The 27788-nt window shown below is 45.6% G+C and overlaps 1 protein-coding gene across 1 annotated transcript in view; it reads left to right on the top strand.

Moving 5' to 3' along the window:
• The window catches only part of DNAH11 (dynein axonemal heavy chain 11), a 3642058-nt gene that overhangs the window by 2420372 nt on the left and 1193898 nt on the right, over nt 1–27788 (top strand). Inside the window, exons 57-58 of the mRNA XM_078663510.1 lie at nt 19870–20103; nt 23017–23163. Coding sequence (XP_078519636.1) covers nt 19870–20103; nt 23017–23163 — 381 coding nt within the window. The remainder of the gene's footprint in view (nt 1–19869; nt 20104–23016; nt 23164–27788) is intronic.

The following is a 27788-nucleotide window of genomic DNA, read 5'->3' as shown; positions in this document are numbered from 1 at the left end:
TCTTGGAGTCTTGCTAGATCAATATTCACTCTGCTAAGGCAACGCTGCTTGCTGGCATAAAATTACTTTGGTCCAGGTGGATAAGAGATTACATTACTTTTAACCATCAGCCAGATTCCTAACTTCCGAGATAACAAGAGACATTGGGCAGTAGGAGCTAAAGTGGTGCTGCAATTGCCTTGCTTTTAAATATAACTGCAGGAGTGGCACCACACAGGTCCAGTGGAAAGAAGCCGCTGCACATGGATTCTTTGAATAGATTACGTGGGATGCCTAAAAATTCAGAAGGGAACCAATTTGGGCTGGGGTCTCCCCTGAAGCACAGAGATGAAGTGTTGCACCTCCATAGTAATAGGAAGGCCCATTTCCCATCTCTCATCTTCAGTCAGAGAGGAGCATAAGATCATTCAGTATTGGTCTATCCCTTTCCAGTAGTAGTGAGTTATCAGCGCTATGTAATGCTTGGCAATAATTTGCTAAAGACTCTGGAATCTGCATGCTATTTGCGAGACACCTACCTTCAGTATGATGTATTGCTTCAACTTTGGGACTGGAGGTTGAGAGGTTACATCTGCTGAACAAGGGGCGTTCCTGGTAAATGTATAAATCTATTCAGCACTCAAGGCAGCAATCAAGGTGTCCGACTGCTCTAGGTATATAGATGTAAGACGGATATATATTTGAGAATTTTTTTCCTTGGAGTGAACGCTCATTCTTTTGAGCTTAGGGACTTGGTTTGCCGAGAGCCATACCTCAGATGTTTCCCTGGTAAGTATGCACTTCAGCCTAGAGAGGCTAAATTCTTAAGCCATTAGTTGCCCCTTTTGGCCAGTTGATCCTTCAGCCTGTATCCAGGTTGTACAAATGAGCATTGCTACCTCTAAGATCAACAGTTGATCAACGCTCCACTAGGGGTTTGACCTGCTTTTGTACTTAGTTCCAGAAGTTTTCTCACCAGGAAATCTGCAATGCCGTCACAAGGGCTTCATGTCATGTTTTGTTGCCTAGGCTGGCGGTATTGGGTCAAAGTGAACAACTTTTGGATTGAAAGTGTGTCCTGAGTACATCATTGACTTGTATAGATTTTTAGTACTCTGCTTAATTTGAGCTGTTGGTTTCCGGTGCTTGGCACCAGTACTTAATTGTCAACACTGGCTCAAGTGACAGCCTGTCACAAGATGGCACTGTCTGGCTAATTTAGAGAAGACTACAAAAACAGTTAATTATTAATTCAATATACATTAAAAATTACTATTTACTGCAGCCCAAGTCATTCTTATAGCTTTAGGTACCTGAAATAGTCCGAATTGTCACACTTACAGGGGTGTGATGTTTAGTAGTTGTGTTACTATAATTGGCAGCATGGCAAGGGCAACGTGTGATGTAAACTGCAGTGGCCTCCTGATGAGTGCTCTGGCACTTTTTTAATGATAAATTAAGCATTGCCAATGAGTTATGGCATGTTGCTGTAATCTATCGTGCTGCTCGACCGACGGTGAGGAAGAAGATGGAAAATGGAGTAATGCTCTAGATAATTACCTGTAGCACTCCTCATTTCAATTCTTTTAAAACTCCTTCACACTCCCAAACAGCCCTGGCCATAGCTTGGCTTAGTCTAATGAAGATGTGCAATGGGTGTGAAGATTACAAGAAAATAACTGAAACCTTTTCTGATCACAAGTTATTCACTTGTTCTATCTTAATCCTCAAGTCAACATTCAACTTTACAACAAACCCTAGTACTATGAAAACCCATTGTTTGTGAGAAACAAATGTTATTTTATTAGGGTTTACACACAATATTCAAGTCGGCTGGCTTTATGCACAATCTGAGCCAGAGAGCAAGCCTGAATTGCCCTACACTTACGCAGGCGCAATGCACAGGTCCGTGGAGCTGATTTCAGTCAAGGCAAAATGGCCACCGACCTCCATTTGCAAATAGAAATTGGCATTTACTAATTCTACACGTGGGCAAAAAAGATAATGCAAATAACGGTAACACAGGAGCGGGAATTAGGTGTCCCTCCAGTTGCTATTTATATGCTGCTCTACAGTCGTGCAGTACAAAAGGGGGTGGTGATGGACGGAGCATCTGAATCAATCAAACACTCACACCCAGTCAAAAGATCTGGGTTTAATCCATCACCGTTCTTTAGCCCACTCTGCCACCCCAGTTCAGACATGGCTATATGCAAATCAGTCTGACCCTGTGCCTCATGGGAACAGTCCAGCCCGAACTGCCAAGCCATGTCTTCCCTGAACCGGAAACAAGTTTCCGGGGACCGGTTTCTGGCATTCCAGCCGTCTTCAGCCCGGCTTGCTTGAATCCAGTGGCAAAGTGAGCAAGGGACTCACGTCTGAGCATACCCTGCCACACTTATGGCGGCCAAAAGCAGTACAAAAGGGGATGGTGATGGACGGAGCATCTGAATCAATCAAACACTCACACCCAGTCAAAAGATCTGGGTTTAATCCATCACCGTTCTTTAGCCCACTCTGCCACCCCAGTTCAGACATGGCTATATGCAAATCAGTCTGACCCTGTGCCTCATGGGAACAGTCCATCCCGAACTGCCAAGCCATGTCTTCCCTGGACCGGAAACAAGCTTCCGGGGACCGGTTTCTGGCATTTCAGCCGTCTTCAGCCCGGCTTGCTTGAATCCAGTGGCAAAGTGAGCAAGGGACTCACGTCTGAGCATACCCTGCCACACTTATGGCGGCCAAAAGCAGTACAAAAGGGGGTGGTGATGGACGGAGCATCTGAATCAATCAAACACTCACACCCAGTCAAAAGATCTGGGTTTAATCCATCACCGTTCTTTAGCCCACTCTGCCACCCCAGTTCAGACATGGCTATATGCAAATCAGTCTGACCCTGTGCCTCATGGGAACAGTCCAGCCCGAACTGCCAAGCCATGTCTTCCCTGGACCGGAAACAAGCTTCCGGGGACCGGTTTCTGGCATTCCAGCCGTCTTCAGCCCGGCTTGCTTGAATCCAGTGGCAAAGTGAGCAAGGGACTCACGTCTGAGCATACCCTGCCACACTTATGGCGGCCAAAAGCAGTACAAAAGGGGGTGGTGATGGACGGAGCATCTGAATCAATCAAACACTCACACCCAGTCAAAAGATCTGGGTTTAATCCATCACCGTTCTTTAGCCCACTCTTCCACCCCAGTTCAGACACGGCTATATGCAAATCAGTCTGACCCTGTGCCTCACGGGAACAGTCCAGCCCGAACTGCCAAGCCATGTCTTCCCTGGACCGGAAACAAGCTTCCGGGGACCGGTTTCTGGCATTCCAGCCGTCTTCAGCCCGGCTTGCTTGAATCCAGTGGCAAAGTGAGCAAGGGACTCACGTCTGAGCATACCCTGCCACACTTATGGCGGCCAAAAGCAGTACAAAAGGGGGTGGTGATGGACGGAGCATCTGAATCAATCAAACACTCACACCCAGTCAAAAGATCTGGGTTTAATCCATCACCGTTCTTTAGCCCACTCTGCCCACTCTGCCACCCCAGTTCAGACATGGCTATATGCAAATCAGTCTGACCCTGTGCCTCATGGGAACAGTCCAGCCCGAACTGCCAAGCCATGTCTTCCCTGGACCGGAAAGAAGCTTCCGGGGACCGGTTTCTGGCATTCTACAGTCGTGCAGCATACATTATATATAACTGCAAACTTGGTTAAAGTTAGTTTGGCAGAACAGTGTCCACATTCTGGGGATACAGAATGAATCAATATGCATATTAAGTGCAGCCGTTTTCAATTAATTTTTGTGTAAGCTCTGGAGATCCTTGGGCATGTGTGTGTGTGATTTAGAACAGTCAACAACTGCATCTCATGAGCATCCGAAAAAAGTTTTGCCGGTAAGTACCCCTTCTGTTCTGACTTAACCAGGCACCGTACAACACTCAGATTCCCAGCTCTGAAATAATGACCAGCGAAGCAAAAATGACACACTGCAAAATATAATTATTTTGAAAGCAACCAGACAATTTTCCCATCCACTTAAATATGAGGCTTACGTACAGTTGTCGGAAAATTAACTAATAGCACTTGTATAGTGGTGGTAACTCATAATATATTGACCTTTCCCTAAGACTGCGGCAAAGAGGATTGGACTGCATATAATACTATTCTATGCAATCCAAAGTGTTATTTTTTGTCCTCCTTTCTCTCCTTCCCCAGTATGGTCCAGTGAGGTAACTCTTTCTTAGAGGCATTTAGCTGGATGTACGGTGCAAAGGGCATCATTATGAGTTTCCTAAATTATTTGGTGGATGAAACGAGTGGACTGGAATCTCTAATTCGGTCCATTATCCAATGACCAAATAATAGTAATTTCATTGATTCTTGAATGGGAAATAACATAGCAAACCTATTTCCAGGCCTAAAAATGCGTCCTTTTCCAGACCCATTTGCCACCTGACAGAGTAAGTGGTAAGTGTGATGGGCACTCTACGCCGTAATAAACAAAAATGTCACCCCCAAGCTACAGAAGATCCAAAACCCTGCTGCAAGACTGGTCCTCAACCTGCCAAAACACTGCACATCTCCCAGCACCTGCACACACTCCACTGGCTCCCCATCGAGGCAAGAGTCACCTTCAAGATGCTCTCCCACGCACATAAGGCCCTCCACGACACTGGACCAGCATACCTCAACAGCTGACTCAATTTCCACGCACCCCAAAGGACCCTACGATCAGCCCAGCTCTCCTACACCGTGGTCCCACACACCAGAAAAACCAGATTGGGAGGCTGCTTCTTCTCCTTCCGCGAGGCCAGAGCCTGGAACGACCTTCCGCTCCACCTCAGACAACATCACTTCCCATCTTTGCAAGAGACCTTAAGACCTGGCTCTTCGACAGACCCTCTCCCTGGTGGACCGGAACCTGCACCCTCCCTCCCTCCCCCAGCGCCTTGAGACCCTTACGGGTGAGTAGTCATGCTTAACAAACCCATGATTGATTCATTGGGGGTGGTTACGGCTTAGGGGTGAGGAGTTGAACAGGTATCTCAGAGTAGGTGAGGCATTTGTGAGGATAGATGAGTATTGTTCGCAGTCCTGTTGTGCCGGAGGAGGTGGACAGGAGCCAGGTTGTGTCTCTCTCTTCAGTCCCTGCCCATATCCGGTTGCGGATTTACCCGGTGTATATCTGTGTCCATTAAAATAGTGGCCAGTATTTCTGGACCCAGTAACTTTAGGTTCGAAACACCTGACTACTCTTAGTAACTGTGCAATATGGGCCTTTATAGCCATAGAGCGGTTATGGTAAAATGTATATACCACAAGGCTGAAGGCCAATTGGTTTATAAATGTCAACTGAATCCTGAGATTGTAATATAGAGCTATATTACACGTTACTCGTTATGCATTTATTCATTAGATTGCTGCACATATGTTTGTCACTATGTTGAGAAATGTAAGATTTTGTGAGGATAACGTGCTAATTATTGGAATGTTTATGCAGCAGTGTGTGATATTATAAGTCAAATTTTAACTGCAGAGTTTACTGTAAGGAAATTACAGACATGCATTTTAAAATGCGTTTTTGTATTTCTTTGACACTATAAATATTTTTATCAAGACATATTTGAAGAAAGAAAATAAAGTGCAATGTACTGCAGTGTCACTTTTCCCTGACAGAGTTCTGAATTTACAATGTTAACTTCCAAAAATTGGGGAGGATTAATTGTTAGATGCTTGCATTAAAGATAGGCCTGCAAGGGTGAGCTTGTAAGTTGTGCTGATTAATTCTTTAGAGTAGCATTATCAATGTGAAAGCCTTTTTTACCAGCACCAAAAGAAAGAGGAAATGCTGTGTCAATCATCTGTTTAACTTTATTTGTTTAGGGAGGCCAAATATCCTGCAAAGGAATTCAGTTCTGTGCATCTAGGAAATAGTTCACAGATGTCTTTTCTGTGAAGTAGAGCTTTGAAGCCATTTGAAGCATTCAATAAGTACATTTAGATAGATAGATAGATAGATAGATAGATAGATAGATAGATAGATAGATAAATATGTGCATATTGTACGAGAGCAGAAACTAGGTAAACAAATGGCTGACGTGGGCTGACACCTTCCCCCATTCTGAATGCTGTGGTGGGCAGAAGCAGATGAGATTGACACTACAGCATATCAATCGATGACGAAGGTTGACCAAAAGCCCCCTAAGAATTTTTTTTTTTATTGAAAGCAAAAGGTCTGGGCTAATACCGGATCTAAAAAATGACTTTCTGGGAACTGTGCATCTATGATAAAATTAGTCCATTGCGTGATAATTCAGTGCACGTTTTGGATTTTAAAAAGTCCCGCTCAGTCTCCTTTCTTTGTGTTTACTTTGTTCGCCCTAAGTTGGCAGGGTATGCCCAGACGTGGGTCCCTTGCTCTCTTTGCAACTGGATTCAAGCTAGCCTGACTGATGAGGGGTGTTACCCCGAAACCGGTCCCAGGATGCTTGTTTCTGGATCAGGGAACACCTGGTTTGGCAGTTCAGGCTGGACTGTTCCCAGGAGGTACAGGGTCAAGACTTATTTGCATATAGCTGGGTCTGAACTGAGGTGGCGAAGTGAGCTAAAGAACGATGATGGATCCAACCCAGATCTGTGACTGGTGGTGAGTGTTTTAAAAGTTTCAACGCGCTGTCCATCATCTCCTTGTTCTTGCATTATAAATCAAGCACTCTTTAGGAGTTAGAATGGTGCCCCAAAAAGCCAATATGTTGAGGTTAGAGCATAGGTACCCTCCTTGGTGGAGCTAAACTACACTGTATGTATTTTATTTATCACAAAAAATAGGTTATTTGACTACTGTACTGTCAAGCCAGACCTAAAAGTGACATAACATATACAGTGCATTAAATTGACAGGAATGTGTTAACAGCCCTGGCATGGAGCACTGAACCAAAAGTAAGCTGAGAGTAGTATTTCCGTTTTAACTTCAAGACTGAATAAATAATTGAATTAACCGATGTAATTCCTCATAATCCCTTTCCTAATAAAGAGGGCCCATGAGTGTCACCTTCAAGACGAAAGGGTTTTCTTTACATTCGCATGAGAGCATTTGGAACCTAGCCTAAAACCTAGTTCTGAATATAACCGAATATTGTGAAGGACTTCTTCTCGTCCTCTATGACTATTAGAGAAGTTCACATTATAATTTGTGTACTCGTCTCACTCACTTTAATGATTATTTATTGCGGTGTTCACGAGATATCACTGGTTCAATTAATCAAGGGATGCCTAAAAGTCAATTAGTATGAATTAAATGAGCTCTTGGGGAAAGTCACAGATAATTTACCAAAGCCTTGTCAATAATGGTTAGAGCTTTCTAGATAACCGCTTACAAGTGGTTGCTGATGCAATTAAATGTTTCAAACGTGTATCAGTGGTGTACAGCTCAGTAGATGAGAAAATGTACATGCTATTTAGAAACAAAAAATCCGCTTTGGGTTTGTGTATCCTGAAACTCTGCTTCTGTTTCCATAGCCATTTTTAAGGGGTTAATTTCAATTGTATTTTTTGCTGTGACTCGAACCTGGTTCCCAAATTCCAGGATCGGAAGCTCTGGCTTTTGGTCACGTCTCTAACACTTCTTTATTCAAAGCGGCTATCTTTCATTTTCAGTGAAGTTGATGTCGCATGCAGTCTTTCTGGACTTTCAGGCACATGCATCAAAAGAAAAACTGGTCGCAAACGGGCAGATTCTCGGAATCTGCCCCTTTCAGACCAGTATTTTTGCATTTGGGATGCATCATCCCAAATGCAAAAATCACAATTTAGGTAATCTCTAAATTGCGATTACTTAAATTGTGATTGCATTTAAGGAATTGCAAATTGAGATTCCTTAAAAGCAGTGCATTCAAGTAAAAAAATTAGCGATTTCGCTAATAGGAGTAGCAACTTACCATCAATTTGTACTTGATGGTAATTTGCAAAAACTTTGAAAAATGCACTAAAGTGCATTTTTCAAAGTTCCATTTTACACACACACATGATGTGTGAGTGCAAGGTGTACTCATGCAGATTTCAGGAGTGCAACAGGGTGTCCTTTTGTCACCCTTGAAATTGCTTGCGTAATTTGCGAGTACCTATTGGTACTCTAGGCCCATAGGAATGAATGTGAAGAAGTTCCTTAATTAAGGAATGTTTAGAAATCGCTATTTTGTTAGTGATTTCTACATGCATAGACTTTTGCGATTCCTTAATTGCTATTCCTTAATAATCGCAATTAAGAAATTGCAAAAGTCTTCCTTGATGCGTGTACCTGTATGAATGTTTAAATCCTATCACCTAGAGGGATAAGGGGTATGACAAAAATTGAAACCTCTGTACTCTATGACTGGGCAACTGAAGCATTAACCACATTTTTGTACCCGAGATATAATGAATGCCGATCTGCGTGTGTGGTTCAGAACAGTTAACGTCAAAGAATGCAAGAAAAGTGATGAAGAACAGGGAAGAAAATAGAGAACATTGAGGGATATTCAAGGGCCAAATGTCTTAAATAAGCATTGTAGGAAAAACTCAACATCTACACTGAAGAGCACATTTGTCCGCCTAGAAAAGAACAAAGTTGAAAGTGATTATGGAATTCGACTATATCACCTAGCTGTGTCAAGTTGCAAAACTCTTAACTTGAGGTGTTTCATTTGCAAAATTGCTGGGATTTTAGGTGATCAAACACGAAACAATTAACTAAAATGTTCTACCGAAATCAGAATTTCAGAATGTATTTTTGCTAAACGTTTATATTGTTTTTCGGCAGCAAGACATGTAAGAAATGATTTTCTCAAAACACTAATTGCACGTCTTTTTCTATGAAATAATTTACGTTTCAAGTAGACTTCAAAAAGATTATAGATACACACTGACAATATATATATATATATAGTACTTTATAAACAGTGTAAAGTTGTCCCGAGTGGTTGACCAGTTCTGAATGGGACACTGTCGAGAAGGAAAGGAATTGGAAACTACTACCTCATCCAAGGCTAATGTCATTAAGAGCCCCCCACCCACTTCACTGCTTACTTTGGATAAAAAAATCAGGAGCCAAGGTTCCGCAAGTATCCTGCTGTGGCACTGCTGAATGCCGGGTTTCCCCAAGTACCAAGACTGCTTAGTCTTGATTCCACTTTGTCAATTTCTTCCACCACTGTACACTCCATCATTAGTCCTTCTCACTCTTGCAACCTCTTTTTCATTTCTGATTTCTCCCCTTGTCACTGTTGTCTTATGTTTATCTTCCTCGTTCCATCTCCTGTCTTTCTTTTTCTTGCTTTGAACCAAATCTGATGATGTTCAATATATCAGTCACCAAAAATGTGTGCCTGTGAAAACAACCTGCAACCACCATTGCAAATTAATCACTGGGTCTACCCCCATGAGTCAGCCACCTTGTCTTTTTTCCACCCCTCCCACACTGCTGGAAAGGGTAAAAGAACATGTGCAGTACCCCAAACCTCTTGTTTTGTAATGTCTCAGCTTGCAGAGGGTCAACATATGGAGGTTCTCATCTCAAGCCTCCTTGTTTTTTGGCCAAGTCCCTTTTTGTTAACACTTGTTTGTTATCTCTCTCTGATCACTTTTAAGATTATTTGCTTACAATGTCACAGGAAACATCTTTGTTTTACATGTTCTTTTAAGATGAGCACCTCTCATCCGCACACGTAGACACCTGAGGAGGTGGACTTCTCTTATGCCCATACACACACAAACTCCCTGTCTGGGGTAGAAATGTAGACCCTGCAATTAAGAGACGTAAAGATACTAGGATTGTCAGGTGATGTCATATGAGTAGTGAATGGAACAGTTTTAATGGACCAACCACAAAAGACATGATTGCCCCTTTCCAGGAAATTTGTAGAAGATGGAGATAGAGGAATCAAGGGTTGCAGGATGAAATATTGTGGGAAGGCCTATGGGAATCTTGGGTGAGGACCATAGATGATGAAGATGAGGACTCCAACAGAGAAGACATACTAAGTATCTGTAACAGCAGAACAGATTGAGAAGGGCATAAAAGACATATGCCTGACTACCATACCTGCTAAACACTGATTGTACTGGTAAGGAAAGAGAGTATACTATCATCGTCAAAAAAGAAGGTAACAAAAGCTGAGTTCCTTAGAAATGTAAAGACATCAGCACACTGTGAGAACAAGGAGAGATGAAACAGTATAGTGGTATTAGGACTTGTGAGGATGCTCAGAGTGCAGCAAAGGGACTGGATGGGGAGCACTAGAATCTCACAGTGGGGCAGGACGAGCAGCACAAAAGTGTCACTCAGGAACAGAGTACAAGAATAAATCAGAACCCTTGAGGAAGTAGAATTAGAAAGTCAAAAGCAGTTGAATGTCTTGGGTCTCAAATGACATAGCAGAAGATTTACTTGGGATTCTAGGGCGATGACAAGAAAGAACAGCCATCTGGACTCAGAACAGGTTAGTAGGGCAGGAGCCCAAAGAAGGAAGCAACAAGCAAGAATGAGGGGGTCTGAGTGTTTGGGAGGATCAAGCAAAAAAAGGAAGAAGTAGGACTCTGTTCAGAGAAATAGGTATCCAACAATGATGTACAGAGCTACTGGCTTTAGGACCAAAATATTTAGACAATTGAGAAGCGTTGGGAGTCGGGATCAGTCCCCTCCTGCAGTCCTGGAGATGTATGATCTGACATAGACAATAACGGTCTTCTATTTGGAGTGCAATCAAAAATATGTTCCAGGCCTGCCATTGCAGCCAGAATGCAGTTTTAAACTTCCAATTTGACTTGCCAATATAACCCCATTGCCAAGTATTAAACTCCCCTTTTGATACACATAGATCACCCCTAAGTTAGGCCCTAGGGAGCCCATAGAGCAGGGCACATTGTGATTAAAAGGTTGGACATGTACTTTTAAGTTGTATATGTCTTGGCAGTGAAAAATCCCTCAAATTAGTTTTTCACTGATGTGAGGCTACCTCTCCCACAGGATAACATTGGGTTACCCTCTTACATTTAATAAATGCTAACCTTTGAATAGGAACAGGTGAGCATTTCATGTTTGGTGTCTGAGAAACTATAAATAAAAATAGTCTTTAATGGTAACTTCAGATTTTAAGTTACAATTTTGAAAATCCCACTTTTGGAAAGTTCAAAGGCACACAATTGATGGACGGAATGCAGAACAAATCAAAACATTCACCCCTGCGTTAAATCCATCATTCTTTTGCTCACCATGCCACCTCAGTTTAGACCAGGCCATATGTAAATCAGTCTTGATCCTGTGCCTGATGGGAACAGTCCAGCCCGAACTGCAAAGCCAGGTCCTCCATGGACCGGAAACAAGCATCCTTGGACCGGTTTCGGGGTTTCACCCCTCATCAGCGAGGCTAGCTTGAATCTAGTGGCACAGTGAGCCCGGACCCACGTCTGGGAATAGCAGGCGCATTTAGGGCGAGGAAGCACAAGACACACAATTGATGGATGGAATGCAGAACAAATCAAATCATTCACCCCCAGTCCAGGGATCTGGGTTAAATCCATCATTCTTTTTTTACCATGCCACCCCAGTTTAGACCTGGCTATATGCAAATCAGTCTTGACCCTGTGCCTCATGGGAACAGACCAGCCCGAACTGCCAAGCCAGGTCCTCCCTGGACCGGAAACAAGCATCCTAGGACTGGTTTCGGGGTTTCCGATGTTTTCAGATGTACGGAGTATTCCTAAAACCTAACAAGAACAAATGGAGTGATGGGAAAGGTGCAGTGCAAAAACAGGCACTACTCACAGAAACAGTACAGTATAGCAACCACATTTGGTTATGGTGCATATTGGACTGCATTATGGCATCAATCAGTTTGACAGTGTTGGCTTTAAGAACCATAGTGTGGGACAGTTACGGATTTTTTATTTGACATTCGTGTCTGGTAAGGAGCTATAGGGAGTTGATGATAGCGGGTTCATAGAGAATACAGGATCATAAGAAATTAAGGATGATGGCTAGGTCATAGAAATATGCCATTTTGCCATTTTTAACATCTTAATATGCTGAAATAAATCACCAAAATGTGCAGGCGCCCAAGGCTTTCAAACTCTGAGTGTATTGTGTCCAGGGGTTTAAACCAGAGTTCTGTGGTTTTTTAAATACTTTTCTACTTAATCCAACGCCCAGTGCTGGACTGCATTGGTTCTTGGAATGGTAGCCAATGGCATAGCCACTTGTAGACTTTGCGGGACTAGAAATGAAACAGCAGACCTCAAGTTTATTAAATGCACACTAGTGTTATAAGTTATCTTCAAGAGCTACATTTTTAACTGCAGTTTGCGATATTTAAATAAGAATATAACTGATGAATTGAAGAGGTATCCGTTCAACCAAAATGAATTTTATATGTATAAATATGGGAAGATTTTATGCTGCAGTATTCTCTAGATTGAAGGCTGTGGAAGCCAGTTGTATATTTTACTGTCCTACTTTTCTCACTTGTTTGAATGCAGATTTAATATATATCGGAATTCCCAAAGTTTTCCATATACTCCATTAAACTTCTGATAGCCTCCAATTTAAGGCCTACTAAAATTATGCCAGTTCAAAATTAATTTGAACTGAAGGCAGTTCCATATGAGTAGTCTATATAGTGTTTAATTGTGAATATGGACCTTCCTTTGCATTACGGCATTTATTCTTATATTCATTTATGGGTTCTTGCCTTCACATCCTCTTGTGACATTTAGCAGGCAAATTTGCTCACTTGCTTAACATAGGTAAATGTCAGACTTTTCAAGATTTGACACTAAGTTGTGATTAAATTTGTAAATATCCACAAATTCGTGAGTTTGTGATTGTGCACAGACTTCCCCAGGAATGCGCTGTCTGCAAAGGCCAGCCCTTGCCCTTGTAAATGGTTTCATTTTAGCATTTCAAGTTAGCGTTAAATTTCAGACGAGTAAATCCCTTTACAAGTGCTCATTCATTTTTTGGTGAATTTGCACACCTAGGTACAGCCGTAAGCATGTGTAAGTTAAGTTCATACTAAATGCCCAAAGCGCTTTGCGAATGCAGTTCTTAGTTGGTTGGCAGTTAGGAGAGAAGGGTCTGATTTCAGCAATCGGGTTACTCTCTCACGATGGTGACATATTACAAGTGTCATTGGATAATACACTTGTAATACGGTGGACAAGATAGTAGTCACTTGGTGGTGGAGTAACCCGTCCGCTGAACTTTAGATCAGCAACAGCTCCTCTCCGATGGCGGAGTAGAGTTGCTCCACTGGCTCAGAGCCAGCAGCTGAAAAAGAAAAAAATATTTCATTATCACTTTATTTTTCAGCTGCTGGCCGAGCCAGCGTGTGTGGGCAAGGTGGGGCTGAAATCACAGGGAGGAGTGGTTGGTGCACTTCTAAGTGCGGATGTCTGTTTGGCCGGCCGTCTTAAGTGGGCCAAACAGACCTGAACAGTTAGATGTCTGTAACCCACCTGTTTTCTACAACTGGGTGCAGAAACGGCATAGACTCCCTGATCCCGAGCGAAGCGTCAAACCATTCCGCTCAGGCAAATCCTGGTGCTGCTCTCAAAGTATGAGAGCAGCATCTGGATTGGTTGGAGAGTCTGTCCCAGGGACTGTTGGGAGCCGCAAGAGAATGGAGGAGCACCGAAGCATGAGGCGGCCACAGGATCAGGTTTTTTTTTTTTATTATTCAGCCCCCTCTCCACCCTAGCTGCATATTGGCAGCAGCTGCGACTGCTCTATATCATGCCCAAAATTACCTTGAATATTTTTTTGAGAGCACTAACCGGCTTAGCACCTCCTTATCTGGATCAAACACTCTTATACCTACACGAGCCTGTAGTGTCAGCGCTCTAGCTGACGCACGTCGCGTGATGACGCGACGCGCCTCCGGCCATTTTGTGGATGCGCGCGTATCCTCATTTGAGAGGCGCGAGTGCCGGAGCCCGGACGTTTCACTGGCTCGGCGCTCTCTGAGATACCGAGTTTAATAAATAACGCGTTCACCTCACGCTGCGTCCTGTCATAATTGGGGAGCAAATACCAACATTACAATGGCGACGAGCTCGGGATGAGAAAAGTCAACAAAACGAAAAAAAAAAACGAAAACGGACACAACGTTGGATACAAGACAGAGAGCCTTGAACCCAGGCAGGAGCAGCAATCAAACAGCTCGACAGGCCTGTAAGTAACACAGCCTGACAGCGACAAAAAGGATATCAGAGAGCGCGACAGAGCCCACACCCCCACAAAAGAGCCACACTGAGCACCGGGGAGGAAGAAAAAGGGCGCGCAGAGGGGTAGACTAAAAAAAACGGCACCCCACAGCAGAGCACAACCCACGGGCAGGAGCACTGGCGACCTCAGGAAAGAGCGAAGGGGCAGAGACAGAAAGCCCCTAGCTGCAGTCTGAGGAGCAGGCGGAGAACGGTGCGCCAGGCAGCCCCAGGGGCCACAGTGGGACTCCACCCCCGGAAAGGCGCGAAACCATGTGCGCACAGGCATCGTCCGCGGCGGCGCCTGTACAATTCCTACCCAAGCCTGGGGAACCCCTTATGAGGTGGGAAGACTGGAGAGACTACATTGACAACTTTATTTAAGTTCTTGAGGATGAAAATGAGGAGATTACCAGTAAGAGGAAGAAACGAATATTGTTGCATAATCGAGGCCCGGAGGGGCTCAGGATTTTCAAAAACCTAGTGCCCAAACAACGGAGGAGTACAGATGATGACGTATATGCTCACGCAATTGAAGAATTCAATGAACACTACAGACCTGCGGTTTGTGTCTCAATTGATAGATACAATTTTCAACAAAGGAAGCAGCAAGCGGAGGAATCGGTGGAAGAATATGTGGCGGCATTGCGGAAGCTGGCGTCCACATGCAGATACGATACATTCCAGGATGAATTCATTAAGGACCAAATCGTTATGCACACCACAAGTACAGCCGTGCAAGACAAACTGTGGGCTAGTGGGGATGCCACGCTGAAGGAAGTAATGGTAATAGTCAAGAAAGCGGAATTGGCGCGACGATGCGCGGAAGCGGCAAAAAGAGAGACGTTGGCTAGTCCGATGGTGAACAGGATAGAAGAAGAGGAGCCCCTTAGAGACAGTAAATTCAAAGGGACCACGACGAAGGGACCGAACAGGTGGCAAGGGAATCCAGGACCACCGGGAAAACAAAGGGGAAGCAACAAGAAAGCCTGCTATCGATGCGGAAGTTGGGCACACGAAGCCTACGACAGGAAATGTCCGGCGTTTCACGCCAAATGCATGTTCTGTGGGATCGTAGGGCACTACGAGAAAGTGTGCCGCAGAAAGTCCGCCAGGAGCATGGTCAAATACATTGATCAAGGACAAGAGGACCCGGAGGAGAACAACCAAGAAGAGGATGACACCATACTCTGCATCTATGACCAAGTGTTAACTGTGGGAACCAAGAGATCAACCAAGGCGGTGCTGGACATGACGATTGGCGTAGTGCCAATAAGCGTAGTGGCAGATACAGGTTCGCCCTATACTATAGTCCAGAGGTCGGTGTGGAATGACACATTTAAACCACATTTGGGCCCAGAACTTGAGCGACTAGACATCAGGCCCGTCACGTACAATGGAGATCGCATACCCATGGTGGGGTTCAGGTCGCTAAAGTTTGAATTCAAGGGACGCAGTGCCAACTGCAAATTGTACATATCTGAAAAGGGACCATCGGTGCTGGGATGGTTGGACCAGGGGGACCTGGGCACCAAACTGGACCCAGGAGGTCAAGTTCAGATATTGCTCACCGAACCTGAGGGTTGGCCGGACCTGGATAAGTGGAAGAGAGAGTACCCCAAGGTTTTTGGAGGCACAGTGGGAAGACTTGAGAAGTTTGCGCACAAAATTGTACTCAAGGCAGGAGCGGTGCCAGTGTCTCACAAGGTGAGAAATGTGCCCCTCGCAGTGAGAGAGGCGGTTCAGGAAGAACTGCAAGAGTTGGAGAAAAAGGGCATAATCGAACCAATCACATGCGCTGAATGGTTGGCACCATTAGTAGTGGTAATGAAACCCAGCGGAAAGGTCAGGCTATGCGTAGACCTACGCGAACTAAATAAAAACATTGTAGTGGAGAAGTTCCCCTTACCAAGGATCGAAGAGATGTTGGCAAAAACAAGAGGAATTAAGTGGTACTCCACCATTGACTTAACCTAAGCATACCACCAGATCGCGTTGCACCCGGAGAGTAGGAGGTTGACGTCATTCATCACCCCCTTTGGGTGTTACCAGTTCCGTCACATGCCGTTCGGACTGGCATCGGCGGCAGCGGTGTTTCAGAAATTGATGCACCAACTGTTTAAGAACATGGACGGCATCCAGTACTTCCAGGATGATATCCCAGTGAGGGGGCGAGACAGGCTGGACCACGATGCAAAACTAACCAAGGTACTGAGGGTGCTGGAAGAAAAAGGTCTAACTGTAGAGTTGGAAAAGTGCCGCCTAGGCATGGAATCAGTGACCTACCTAGGACACGAAATTGGAGTGCAAGGAATCAAACCCAAGACGGAGAATGTAAAGGCGATTTTTGACGCACCACCACCCACCAGCAAGGAAGATGTCAGGTCTTTTTTAGGAATGGCAGAATACTATAGCAAATTCGTGCAGCATTTTGCAACAAAAACACACCACATGAGACAATTAATGAGATATAAGACAGTGTTCTGTTGGACGGAAGAGGCACAAAGGGAGTTCGAAAGCATAAAGAAAGACATCGTGGGAGCCATACCCCTGCAAGGATATGATCCTCAAGGAAATACTGTGCTCACGACAGACGCCAGTGATAAAGGATTGGGCGCTGTGTTAATGCAGGACCGAGGACAAGGAGTGATGGAGACACTGAGTTTTGCGTCACGCACACTGAGTGACACGGAAAGAAAGTTTAGTGTCATTGAAAAGGAAATGTTGGCTGTAGTGTGGGCAATGACAAGGTTCCGACAATTTCTGTGGGGTACACGATTTCAGTTGAAAACGGATCATAAACCATTGGTGAAGGTACTTACCTCCAGTGGGCACGACACGCCACCCCCAGGATTTCGAAAATGACTTTGAAGCTGCTGGAATTTAGATATGATGTTGAATATATTCCGGGCAGTCGGTACAAAGTGGCAGACTATTTGAGTAGGGCGTCAGCCATGGAACCCGGAGAAGAAGACAAAGTAGGCGGTGAGGAAATGGTAGCTCTGATGGATGACCAGGAGAAGGTCATTAGCAACCATGAGTGGAATGAAGCCTATAAAGAAGATCAGGCCATGCAGGAGGTGAAAGACTGCATAGTAAACGGCTGGCCAGAAAAGAAACACCTTAGTGAAAATCTACGGAAGTACTACGAGGTCAGGGAAGAACTGTCAACAGACAATCAAGGAGTGTTCGTATACAGGGGGGACAAGGTCATTCCCCCAGCAGGCATAGTCCCAAAACTATTGGCGATACTTCATGAAGGTCATTTGGGGATCGGAAAGACAAAACTGTTGACTAAACAAGGATACTGGTGGCCAGGCATGGACCTGCAAGCTGAACGTTATGTCAGGGAATGCACACAGTGCCAAGGAGCGGACAAAACGCTCAAGCCACTAAGACCGGCACTGGGAAAATTTGACTCCCCGAAGAACCCGTGGGAAGAATTATCCATCGATATCCTAGGCCCGATCTTGGATGGGCAAGGAACCCAAAAGTATCTATGCGTCCTCATAGACAGGTACTCAAAATGGCCCGAAGTGAAAGTGGAAGAAGTAATGGACACAGAGACAATTCTAAGGTTTCTGAGTGACACGTTTGTGAGAGAGGGCATTCCCAAATCCATCCTAAGCGACAACGGCCCTCAGTTTACCTCAGACAAATGGACCAAATTCATGGAAAGGAATGGCATCCTCTCCAAACACACCTCGGTTTATCACCCGGCAGGAAATTGACTAGTAGAACGCTTCAACCGGGTGGTGATGGGGTCTGTGCAAGCGGCGATAACGAATGACAAGGACAGGGAGAAAGAAATATGGCAAATGATATGGGCATACAGAATCACCCCCACAGGAACAGGGTATAGCCCCTTCCAAATTTTGAGGGGCCGGGACCCCTTCACGAAGGACAACCGAGCGTGGAAGGAGAAAACAATAACCAGAAAATGGTCCCCCGCAGTGGTTCAGGTGAACTTGGAGAAAGCACAAGCCGTCTACGCCAAATACTACAACATGCGAAGGAATGTGAGAGACACTGGACTAGAGGAAGGTGAATGGGTGCGAGTTAAGTTGGCGGTAATGCAAAGGAAAGGGGACAGCAAATATAGTAGACCCCTTCAGGTCAAGGAGGTGTATGACAGAGCCGCCTTGTTAAGCGATGGCAACGTATGGTCTCAGGACCGCATGGCGAGATGCAATAAAGTACTACAGTGGAGCCAAGGTGAGCTGGAGCCGCAAGGGGCGGTGGTGCCCAATGCAGGAAATGAACCACTCGACGTGGAGATGGACATGGGAAGAGGAGAAGTCAACGAGGAGCAAAGCAACAGAGGTAGCCCCGGGATGGAGAAGGAGGTGAATACAAGGAGGTCAATGGAGAGCGCAGCTGCGCTGAACAATAGAGGAGGTGGCGCAGAGACTCATGAGATGGAAGCCATGACTACCCCGGTAAGACAGACCCGAAGGGGGAGAGCGGTGGTAAGACCATCCAGGTTCCAGGACTATGATATGAGCACCGGACTGTAAGTTTCATGTTGTTCCATTGTTTAGAAAAAAGGGAGATATGTAGTGTCAGCGCTCTAGCTGACGCACGTCACGTGATGACGTGACGCGCCTCCGGCCATTTTGTGGATGTGCGCGTATCCTCATTCGAGAGGCGCGAATGCCGGAGCCCAGACGTTTCACCGGCTCGGCGCTCTCTGAGATACCGAGTTTAATAAATAACGCGTTCACCTCACGCTGCGTCCTGTCATAATTGGGGAGCAAATACCAACATTACAGAGCCTGGCTCCCTCATAGGGCTATATATGTATGGCGCCAAAAAACAGTTGTTTTAGATTAGAAGCTGCGTCACTGTTTCCTGTCATGGTGGCTAAGCAATGGATTGTTTTATTGCTGAAAATCTGCAGTGCACTTTCTCCCTCTGCATTGGCTTCTGGTGGCTGAACGAATCTGCTTTCCCGTTTCATCTGGCCATAACAACTCGACTCGTAGTGGTTACATTTGCAAGGTGGAGAACCCGAGTTATTTACCCATATGGCTACGGAGCAGCATGCAGGGGAACCGAAAATTGTTGTTTTGGGCTGCTCTAAATGGATGTCAGGAAACAAAACCATCCTTGATCCCATGCCTACCTAGTAATGTAGCATGTAATGACGCAGTCAAAACGGTGTAATACGCCACTGCTGTAATCCTGATTGCATGCAGTTACTGTATTACGTGTACAGTACGAGGCCCATGAACTTAAATTTCAGGTCGCGTTTATTAATGCGGCTTGTTCCGGATTAGCAAGTGTAAAACAGCCTAAAACAGCCTAACCCATGCAATTACATATCCTATGTCATCCAACCCACGACTACTACATCAAAACCGTAAAACTGAGCTCTTGGGCAGCCAGAGGGTAGGTTACCTCATTTACCACAAAAGTTGTTAGGTACCACCTACGCCAGCTAGTAGGCATCATGAACACTGCATTTTAGAATGTAATAAGATAAACCACATTTGCATGCTTGTTGTAAGACAATTGCTAACCTTTATTTATTACACGCTGTTCTGTATCTGTTTTGACGTGAGGCATGTTGGGTGGACTGTGATTGCCGCTAGGCCGTTGTGTCGTGAACCAATTTTTCAGCATCCTTCATGCGTTTCTTTTCTGTGGATGTTTTGCAGCCATGCCTTCAGGACTCCGTTAGCCTGTTCATGGCCTTTGTTCACACCAGTGTCAACGTGACCAGTGCCAAATATCTCCAGAATGAGAAAAGATACAACTACACCACACCAAAAAGTTTCCTGGAACAAATCACACTCTACAAGAGCTTGCTGGGGAGGAAGCGCAAGGAGTTGTCACAGAGAATGGAGCATTTAGTAAACGGCATTCAGAAACTGAAAACAACAGCTTCACAGGTAAATGCAGATTCATGTGGGTGTTACATGTAAATTGATGGGTTAATGCATGACTGTGTCTGAAGTTCGAGTTGTACCCTGGGTAGAAAACTGTTTAGTCCTCCAGGCAATTCATACGTGTAAATGCAGAACAAAGTAGTCTATTCTCAGGGTGTTGGCTTTTTGCTTGAGTTTTAAAGTACTGTCAATGTTAGTTCAACCTCTAACACCAGTGTTTCCTCCTTGTAGACCACCAGAAAGGCAAACGTTCTCGTTGAGGAGACATGACCTGCTGCTCAGTTTATGTGGATTAGTGCCCAAGAGCTAACACCAGGCCCCAGGGCAACAACGAGTTTCCACAAAGGGCAGGAGCTTGCATGACAGTACAGAGCTGCACATTGTTCACAACCCTGTTCCATGCTCAGTGTGTTTGCTTTACTTGAGTCTTAAAGAGCAGGCAATGTTTTACTGCCTTTGACACAATTTATGTGTCCTTGTGGACTCATCAGAAAAGCAAAAGTTTTATTGGGGGAACTTGGCCTGTTGGTCAGCAAAGAGAAACACACTGGTGTTGACTGTATCGCTCTGCATTTGTTGTGAAGCATTGCCTAAGTCTGGAACGACTTGAGAACAGCATGTAACTCCACTGTCAGCTAATGGCATACCCGATCACCAATACACAACCAAATCACTAGACCAGTCTGATCATTTATCAACCATATTTGCCACTTTGACTCATCCTCGTTTCATCTGAGCAGATTTGATATTCATATCAATCCAATTTGGGAGGGAGTGAAAAGTAGCGATAATGTTGGTGCACATTAATAGAGGATGTTATGGTCGAGTTGAAACACTTGTCTGGCATAATAGTGTTTAGCTAATGGGGATGCGCCAATATCATACTGTTAATCAATTGATCAATGTCTAGGTATTTCATTAGCTCCTGATATTTCGCTGCACGGCCATTCCTCTTTACTTTCCCCCATTTTTTAAATCAGAAATCACATTTTTTGTGGCATGATATTTTTCATTAAATCCGTTGATCCTTTTTCAGCCTTTACCTTGCGTTGGTGACATTCTGGTAAACCATGTAGCTGATTAAAAAACTATACCTTGACACTCCTACCTCCTGGTGGAGTTAATTCAATCTATGAGACTCTGACAATCTGCAGTTTCTCTAGTATAGCAGGAGTCGCGTGGCTGTCATGTTCGAGCATAGCAGTGAGTTCCATCCAGTAAGCAGCTTTCGAGGTAGATCCCTGCAAGAGCATGATGATGCGCAGTGTTACTATCAGTGCATGTATTAGCTGCTGTTGGGTTCTAGCAAGTTAATTGATATTTATGTAATAACCCGCATTTCTTTGTACCACAAAATAGTCAACTCTTTGAGAACAGTCTCCATCTAAGATTGACCATTTGAGTATGACTCATAATTCCCCATATTTGCAAATTTTTTCCCGAACCCATAATTGTTTGTTGCATGGTTTTCCATTCCTCTGCCTGTTTTTTAGCTTCATTTCAGTGGTGCCTGTATGCTAGATTCCTTCCCTGAAGAAACAGGTTACACATACCCTAGGAAGGTGTGCGCTAAAGTTTCACACAATATTTTTAAGAACGAAACTGGTTAGAGCAAATAATGTCTAGTTTCTTTTTGAAGCAGTACCATTGCTGATATTTCACATAACTATTAAAAACAAGGCATGCCTTTGTGTTTAAATTACACACGAGGTCCTGCAGAATTTAGTTTAATAAAATCTAATTTCGACATATTTTCAGCCAAATGTGTGAAATTTCATGAAACAAAATTTTGTAATGGTACTTTTTAAACCATTTTTTTTTAGCATTTTTTACAATCAAACTGTTCAGCTATTTTAGTAGAATGTACCTAAACATTTTGGAGTGGGAACCAAGATCAGTTGCAGTTGTGGAAAATTGTTTTACTATCCCTTATCGATCCAAGAGAGCAGAGTAAAAGAGTCCCCTACACAGGCTTTTGAGTTTTTGTTTGAGAAAACGTGGTCATGAGCAATGTGGAAATTGTCAAGACTACCACAGAACCCAAGAGCATTATACATCTCCAGCTGCAAAACCAGTCAAGACAATCCTTGTTTCCCAGTCTAGCCAGGAGATGACTGCCCTAAGGTATTCATTGTGTTGCGGCTCTCAGTATAAGAGGGGCAGGAAATCTTTATCAAACTGACTAGTGCCACCTATGGTCTAAAACTAGAAAGTATTTTGTCTCATAATTGTTTTCATGTGTCTAACCCAGGTACTGCCTCAGTTAAGTATTTGTTCCAGTTCTTTTTAAAAGGTATTTGCACCGTGGGGTTTGTTCAAAATATTCTTAACATAGACATTTCTCTGCATTCCACCAGACCCCACCAGCACACATTTGTATAGGTTTACCCTATCTGTTCTGCACATGATTACGACATGGGTGTAGAATAGGCGTCTACAGCCCACACTGTTGGGGGGAGTGTGAACAGGGGGATCTTGGGGCGTGAACAGTGAGTACTAGGGGGGCTGAGGGGTGACTGCAGTGGGTAAAGAAGGGCACCACCCCGCATTGGCGAAGATCTTTGTATATGTGCCAAGTGGCTAACGTAAATGAAATTTTGTAGACTCAAGCTCACATTGTACAGATAGGGACACTGTTATTTTGCTATCCATTGGTTATTTTCCACTCAGTATTATAAATGTGTTGTGGTACAGTACAGTACAGATAATGTAATATGAATATATTTGCATGCATGCCTCTGAATATTGCTTTGAATGGAACGTCCTGACCCTTCGAGAATAAACCGGAGACAGCCTATAAAAGGGTTGGGGGCATTCGTCTTTGTGCTTTATACATGCTCCTGCTGGTAGTAGCCTTTCTAACAGTTTGTATAATAATGCATTCCACAAAGCGGTTTACCCTCTTTTGCACTTTAGGTTGAAGACCTAAAAGCTAAGCTCGCCTCTCAAGAAGCTGAACTGCAACAGAGGAATCAAAATGCGGAGGCACTGATTACTAAAATAGGGCGCCAGACTGAGAAAGTGTGCCAAGAAAAAGCCCTTGCGGATGCCGAGGAGCAAAAGGTCAGTCTAATTCCTCCATTCAGAGCTGTTCAGCTATGTGTAGCACAAAATAAACCTTTGTAGGCGAACCGTTTTGAAGAATTTCCTCTCCAGGGGATAGCAAATCGGGGGAATTATTTCAGTTGCACATGTAGAAGCATTTCACACTGGGATTGCCACTTAACCTTTCCCCGCATTGTGCATTTCTCCCCACCTTTCAGCTCTTTTAATGACACGAACGAGCAATAAATACTGACCTCATTTAAGCCCATAATCTTGAGCATCAGAGGTATTTGTAATGCAGCAAAGGTCATGGAGCCATCTCTGAACACTTCAGGCTTCTGAGGTGTTTGGGTTGCAAACAGATTGAATGGGTCAGTTGTTAACCAAGTCCATTCCCTGGGCCTCACAGCATCACTTCCAGATTCCAGCCCTAATGGGCATGTGTAAATAGGATGTCCCTGCCGGAAAACAGCCTGGAACCCCACCTGCTCTGGTTGGTATTACCAGCAGCTGCCATTTGTTTCTGCTGTGCAAAAAACTGAAAACATCCTTGGTTGCTGGTCTTTTTTCCCTGTCTGGCTGGAGACAAATTGCATGCGTGTTTACATGTTAAGGAGGCCAGAAAATGACGACTTCTGTGTCTGCCCCCTCCTCAATCTCAACATATTTTAGTGCTTCTGCGCCCAGTATTTTAAAAGAGTGCTGGTGAAGGGACACAGAAAATGTGACTCTCAACTCCACTCGCCTACGCGTTCACCTCAAACGTGATTTCTATTGCTTCAACTGAGCAACGCACTCTGTGACCAAAGGCTGTATGTACCACATTTGCTTTAAAGGCCAGCGCACACAAAACAACACCTTAGCCTCTTACTATCCCCATGCCACCTTGCATGCTTGAAAAATTGCTGATTGAAAGATAAAATATGATAAATTGTTCCGAGCTGGATTTTGAAAGTGACACGTGTCAATGATGCCACTGGTGGTGCTTGTGCAAAAAAAAAAAAAAAAAAGGCTATTTTGTGCAATACTCAGGTTTGCACCAGAGGTGTGAAACAGTCCTCTGGAGCCTGCTAGAGGACGGGATTTCTCTTTCACCTGCTCATCAATCATAAACCCCACATGCAGGTCAATGGATCTTTGATGTTGACAGAAATGTACGGACCTGAAGTCAATATAAAGCGTTATCGATTATAATCGAAATTTGCCTAGCATAGTAACGGTAAGTTTCAATTCTATTAAGGACACGGAGGCGAGGATTATGCTTTTCTCTCTTCGCTGTTTATTTTACAAAACCACACAGCAGCCAGAAAAGCAACTTATTTTCTCACAAAAAATATATATGTCAAACACCCAACATGGGTTAAGCATATAACATGAGAAAAAAACACATGGGATAAACCACAACTCCCATCAAACCAAGAACCATAGTCCTTTCATAGTGTCCATGACGTCAAGGTAGGGCGTCCATCTTAGGCTCTCTTCCTCTTTCTTCGCGCGAGACACGTAACCTCAACCTCGGTCCTGTTTCGCCTCATTACCTAAAGGAAAGAGAACCACAGCATCAGCGATGTCAAGTCCACTGACCGGAAAGAAGGTCCACTGGACAAAAACCATAATAACAATGCACAGGCAAAGGCACAGGCAAAGCATCGCAAGTCAATAAGAAGTCTTACTTACACCAATACGGAGAGGGAGAATCCGTAGGAGAAGAGGGTGGGATAATCCTCGCCTCCGTGTCCTTAATAGAATTGAAACTTACCGTTACTATGCTAGGCAAATTTCGATTCTATGTCAGGACCGGAGGCTTCAGATTATGCTGGTTTAAAGCTGACTGACCACCAGACTCGCAATATCCACCACTGGTTTAAAGTAAAACCGTTTGAACGTGGAGTCTGAGGACCAATCCGCTGCCCGCATTAGGTCCTCCAAACGCGCTCCCAAGGAGAAAGCCTTCGATGCCATGGCCCCTCTGGCCGAATGAGCCCCAAACTGCTTGGTATCAATACCTGCTTCCTGCAACACCCACCGCACCCAGCGGGCTATGGTGGGGGAAGACACCGCTTTATGCGGTTTGCGCAAAGCAATCAGAAGCTGCCTCTCGCCCGGAGGGCGAAGTTCCCACGTCGCATCCTCATACGCTTTCAAACACCGAACAACACACAGCTTGGGGACGTCCACAAAGGCCGGGTAAGATATAGATCTCGTTGCGGACTTTGTACGACGACCCACCGTGAAGGTAACCCCATCCGGGGAAAAAACTCTTGCCGAGATGTCTAGAGCTCGGACATCGGACACTCTGCGACAAGAAATCAGGCACAAAAGCATGGCTAGTTTCGCCGAAAGCTCTCTCAAAGAAAGATATCTGTTCTGTTGCCACGACAGGAATAGATTCAGAACTACATTAACATCCCAAAGAACTGAGTATCTCGGTTCCGGGGGTAGACTAAGGCGAACTCCTCGAAGGAGCCTACAAACCAAAGGATGTTCCCCCACCGGATTTCCATCCAACGGCTCGTGGGCTGCCGAGAGCGCTGAGCGTATAGTATTGATGGTCCGGTAAGCAAGGCCGCCCTCCGCCAGTTCTGCCAGGAAATTCAAAATGTGAACGACGCCTGCGACCAAGGGATCCAGGTCCCGTCGAACACACCAACGAACCCACCTGGACCAGGCTGACCGGTATCTCTTCGTGGTACTATTAGCCCATGCCTTCGACAGGAAGGATTCAGCCGGGCCCGAAAGCCCCGGGAGCGACCAGCGTCGCCGGAAAGTCTCCACGCCATGAGGCGGAGAGAACCCTGCTCTATCAGGTGATGCGGCGTCCCCTCCGGACTGAGAAGAAGGCGAGGAAACGGGGGGAGTAGGATTGGAGAATCCCAAGAAAGTTCCAGAAGAACCGGAAACCACACTTGAGACCTCCACCAAGGCGTCACCATAACCACGTCCGCCAGCTGGCGGCGAAGAAGGGCCGCTGATCTCATCACCATGGAAAAGGGAGGAAAGGCATAAGGCCGTCCCTGGCTCCAGTCCTGGAGGAACGCATCCGTTGCCTCCGCCAAGGGGTCCGGCCTCCAACTGAAGAACCTCGGCAGCTGGAAGTCGAGGCGGGACGCAAAAAGGTCCACCGAGAAAGGGCCCCAGAGGGTGTCCAGCCAAAGGAACACCCGAGCGTCCAGCTTCCACAGGCTCGAGTCCCTGAGGTATCTCGAGTGCCAATCCGCCACTTGATTGGCTCGACCTGGTAGGTACTCCGCCGTCACCGAGACCTGGTGCGCGAGACAGTAGTCCCAGAAATCCCTCGCCAGGTTCGCTAACGCCCTGGACCGAGAGCCGCCCAGGTGGTTTACATAGCGAACCGCCGAGACATTGTCCATTCGCAGAAGGACGCACGACGTCGCCGCGTCCTTGGTCCAACAACGAACCGCGAAGGAGCCCGCGAGCAGTTCCAGGCAATTGATATGAAGTTGTTGTTCCTCTGACGACCAGCCTCCGCCTGTGGAGAAATCGCCGCAACGGGCGCCCCAGCCCGATCTGCTGGCATCTGATTCTATGACCAAATCCGGCACCGAACCGAAAATAGCTCGGCCGTTCCAGGCCTCCATATGGGTGAGCCACCAGGACATCTCCTCCCTCACCTCGTCGGTTAGTGGGACTAACTGGTCGTAGGAGAGGCCTCGCCTGAGGTGATACACCTTCAGGCGTTGCAGGGCCCGATAATGTAACGGCCCCGGAAAGATCGCCTGGATGGAGGACGAGAGAAGGCCCACAATCCTGGCGATCTGACGCAGGGAAGTGTGAGACTTGCCGATCGACTGCCGGAGCTGATGTTTTATCTTGGCCATCTTCCGCGTCGGGAGGCTCAAGGTGGCCCGTACCGAGTCCACCTGGAACCCCAGAAACACCATCTGCTGGGAAGGCGTCAACACAGACTTGTCTTGATTGACAATAAAACCCAGGTCTTGCAACAAGGTGATCGTCTGGTTGAGCTGAAGGGTCAACATCCTGGGGCATTGCGCCATGAGGAGGATGTCGTCCAGGTAGACAATCATTCGAATGCCCTGGCTCCGAAGGACTTCCACCACCGGGCGCAACAGCTTGGTGAAGCACCATGGGGCCGAGGAGAGCCCGAAAGGAAGGGCAGTGAACTCGTATACCTGCTCCCGCCAGAGGAATTGAAGGAATCGCCTGTGTGGCGGATGAATAGAAACCACCAAGTAGGCATCCTTGAGGTCCAAACGAACCATCCAGTCGTTGGCCAAGAGAATGTCCCTCAGAAGATGGATGCCTTCCATCTTGAAGTGGTTGTAGACCAACCAACCGTTGAACTCCCGGAGATTTATCACCGGTCTCTTTCCCCCGTCCGTCTTTTCCACAAGGAAAATATTGCTGAGGAAACCTGCCGGATGCCTTGTCGATAGACAGACGGCCCCTTTTCGGCACAACGCCGAGACCTCCTCGTCGATCAACCTGGCATCCGCCTGGGAAAAGAGAATGGGGCGCGGATCCCTCGGCTGGTAAGGCCGATCGTAAAAGTCTATGTGGAAACCGCACACGGTTTGAAGAACCCATGCGTCGTTCGTGAGCGCTGACCAAGAGTCCGGAAAACAAGCCAGCCTCCCCCCTATGCGGACGCTGTCCGCCGGGAT

This window comes from Lissotriton helveticus, chromosome 10 (genome assembly GCF_964261635.1).
Source record: "Lissotriton helveticus chromosome 10, aLisHel1.1, whole genome shotgun sequence".
NCBI classification, from domain to species: Eukaryota; Metazoa; Chordata; class Amphibia; order Caudata; family Salamandridae; genus Lissotriton; species Lissotriton helveticus.
Note: the sequence above shows the minus strand (reverse complement) of the source record. Positions and strands in the feature narration are given on the sequence as shown.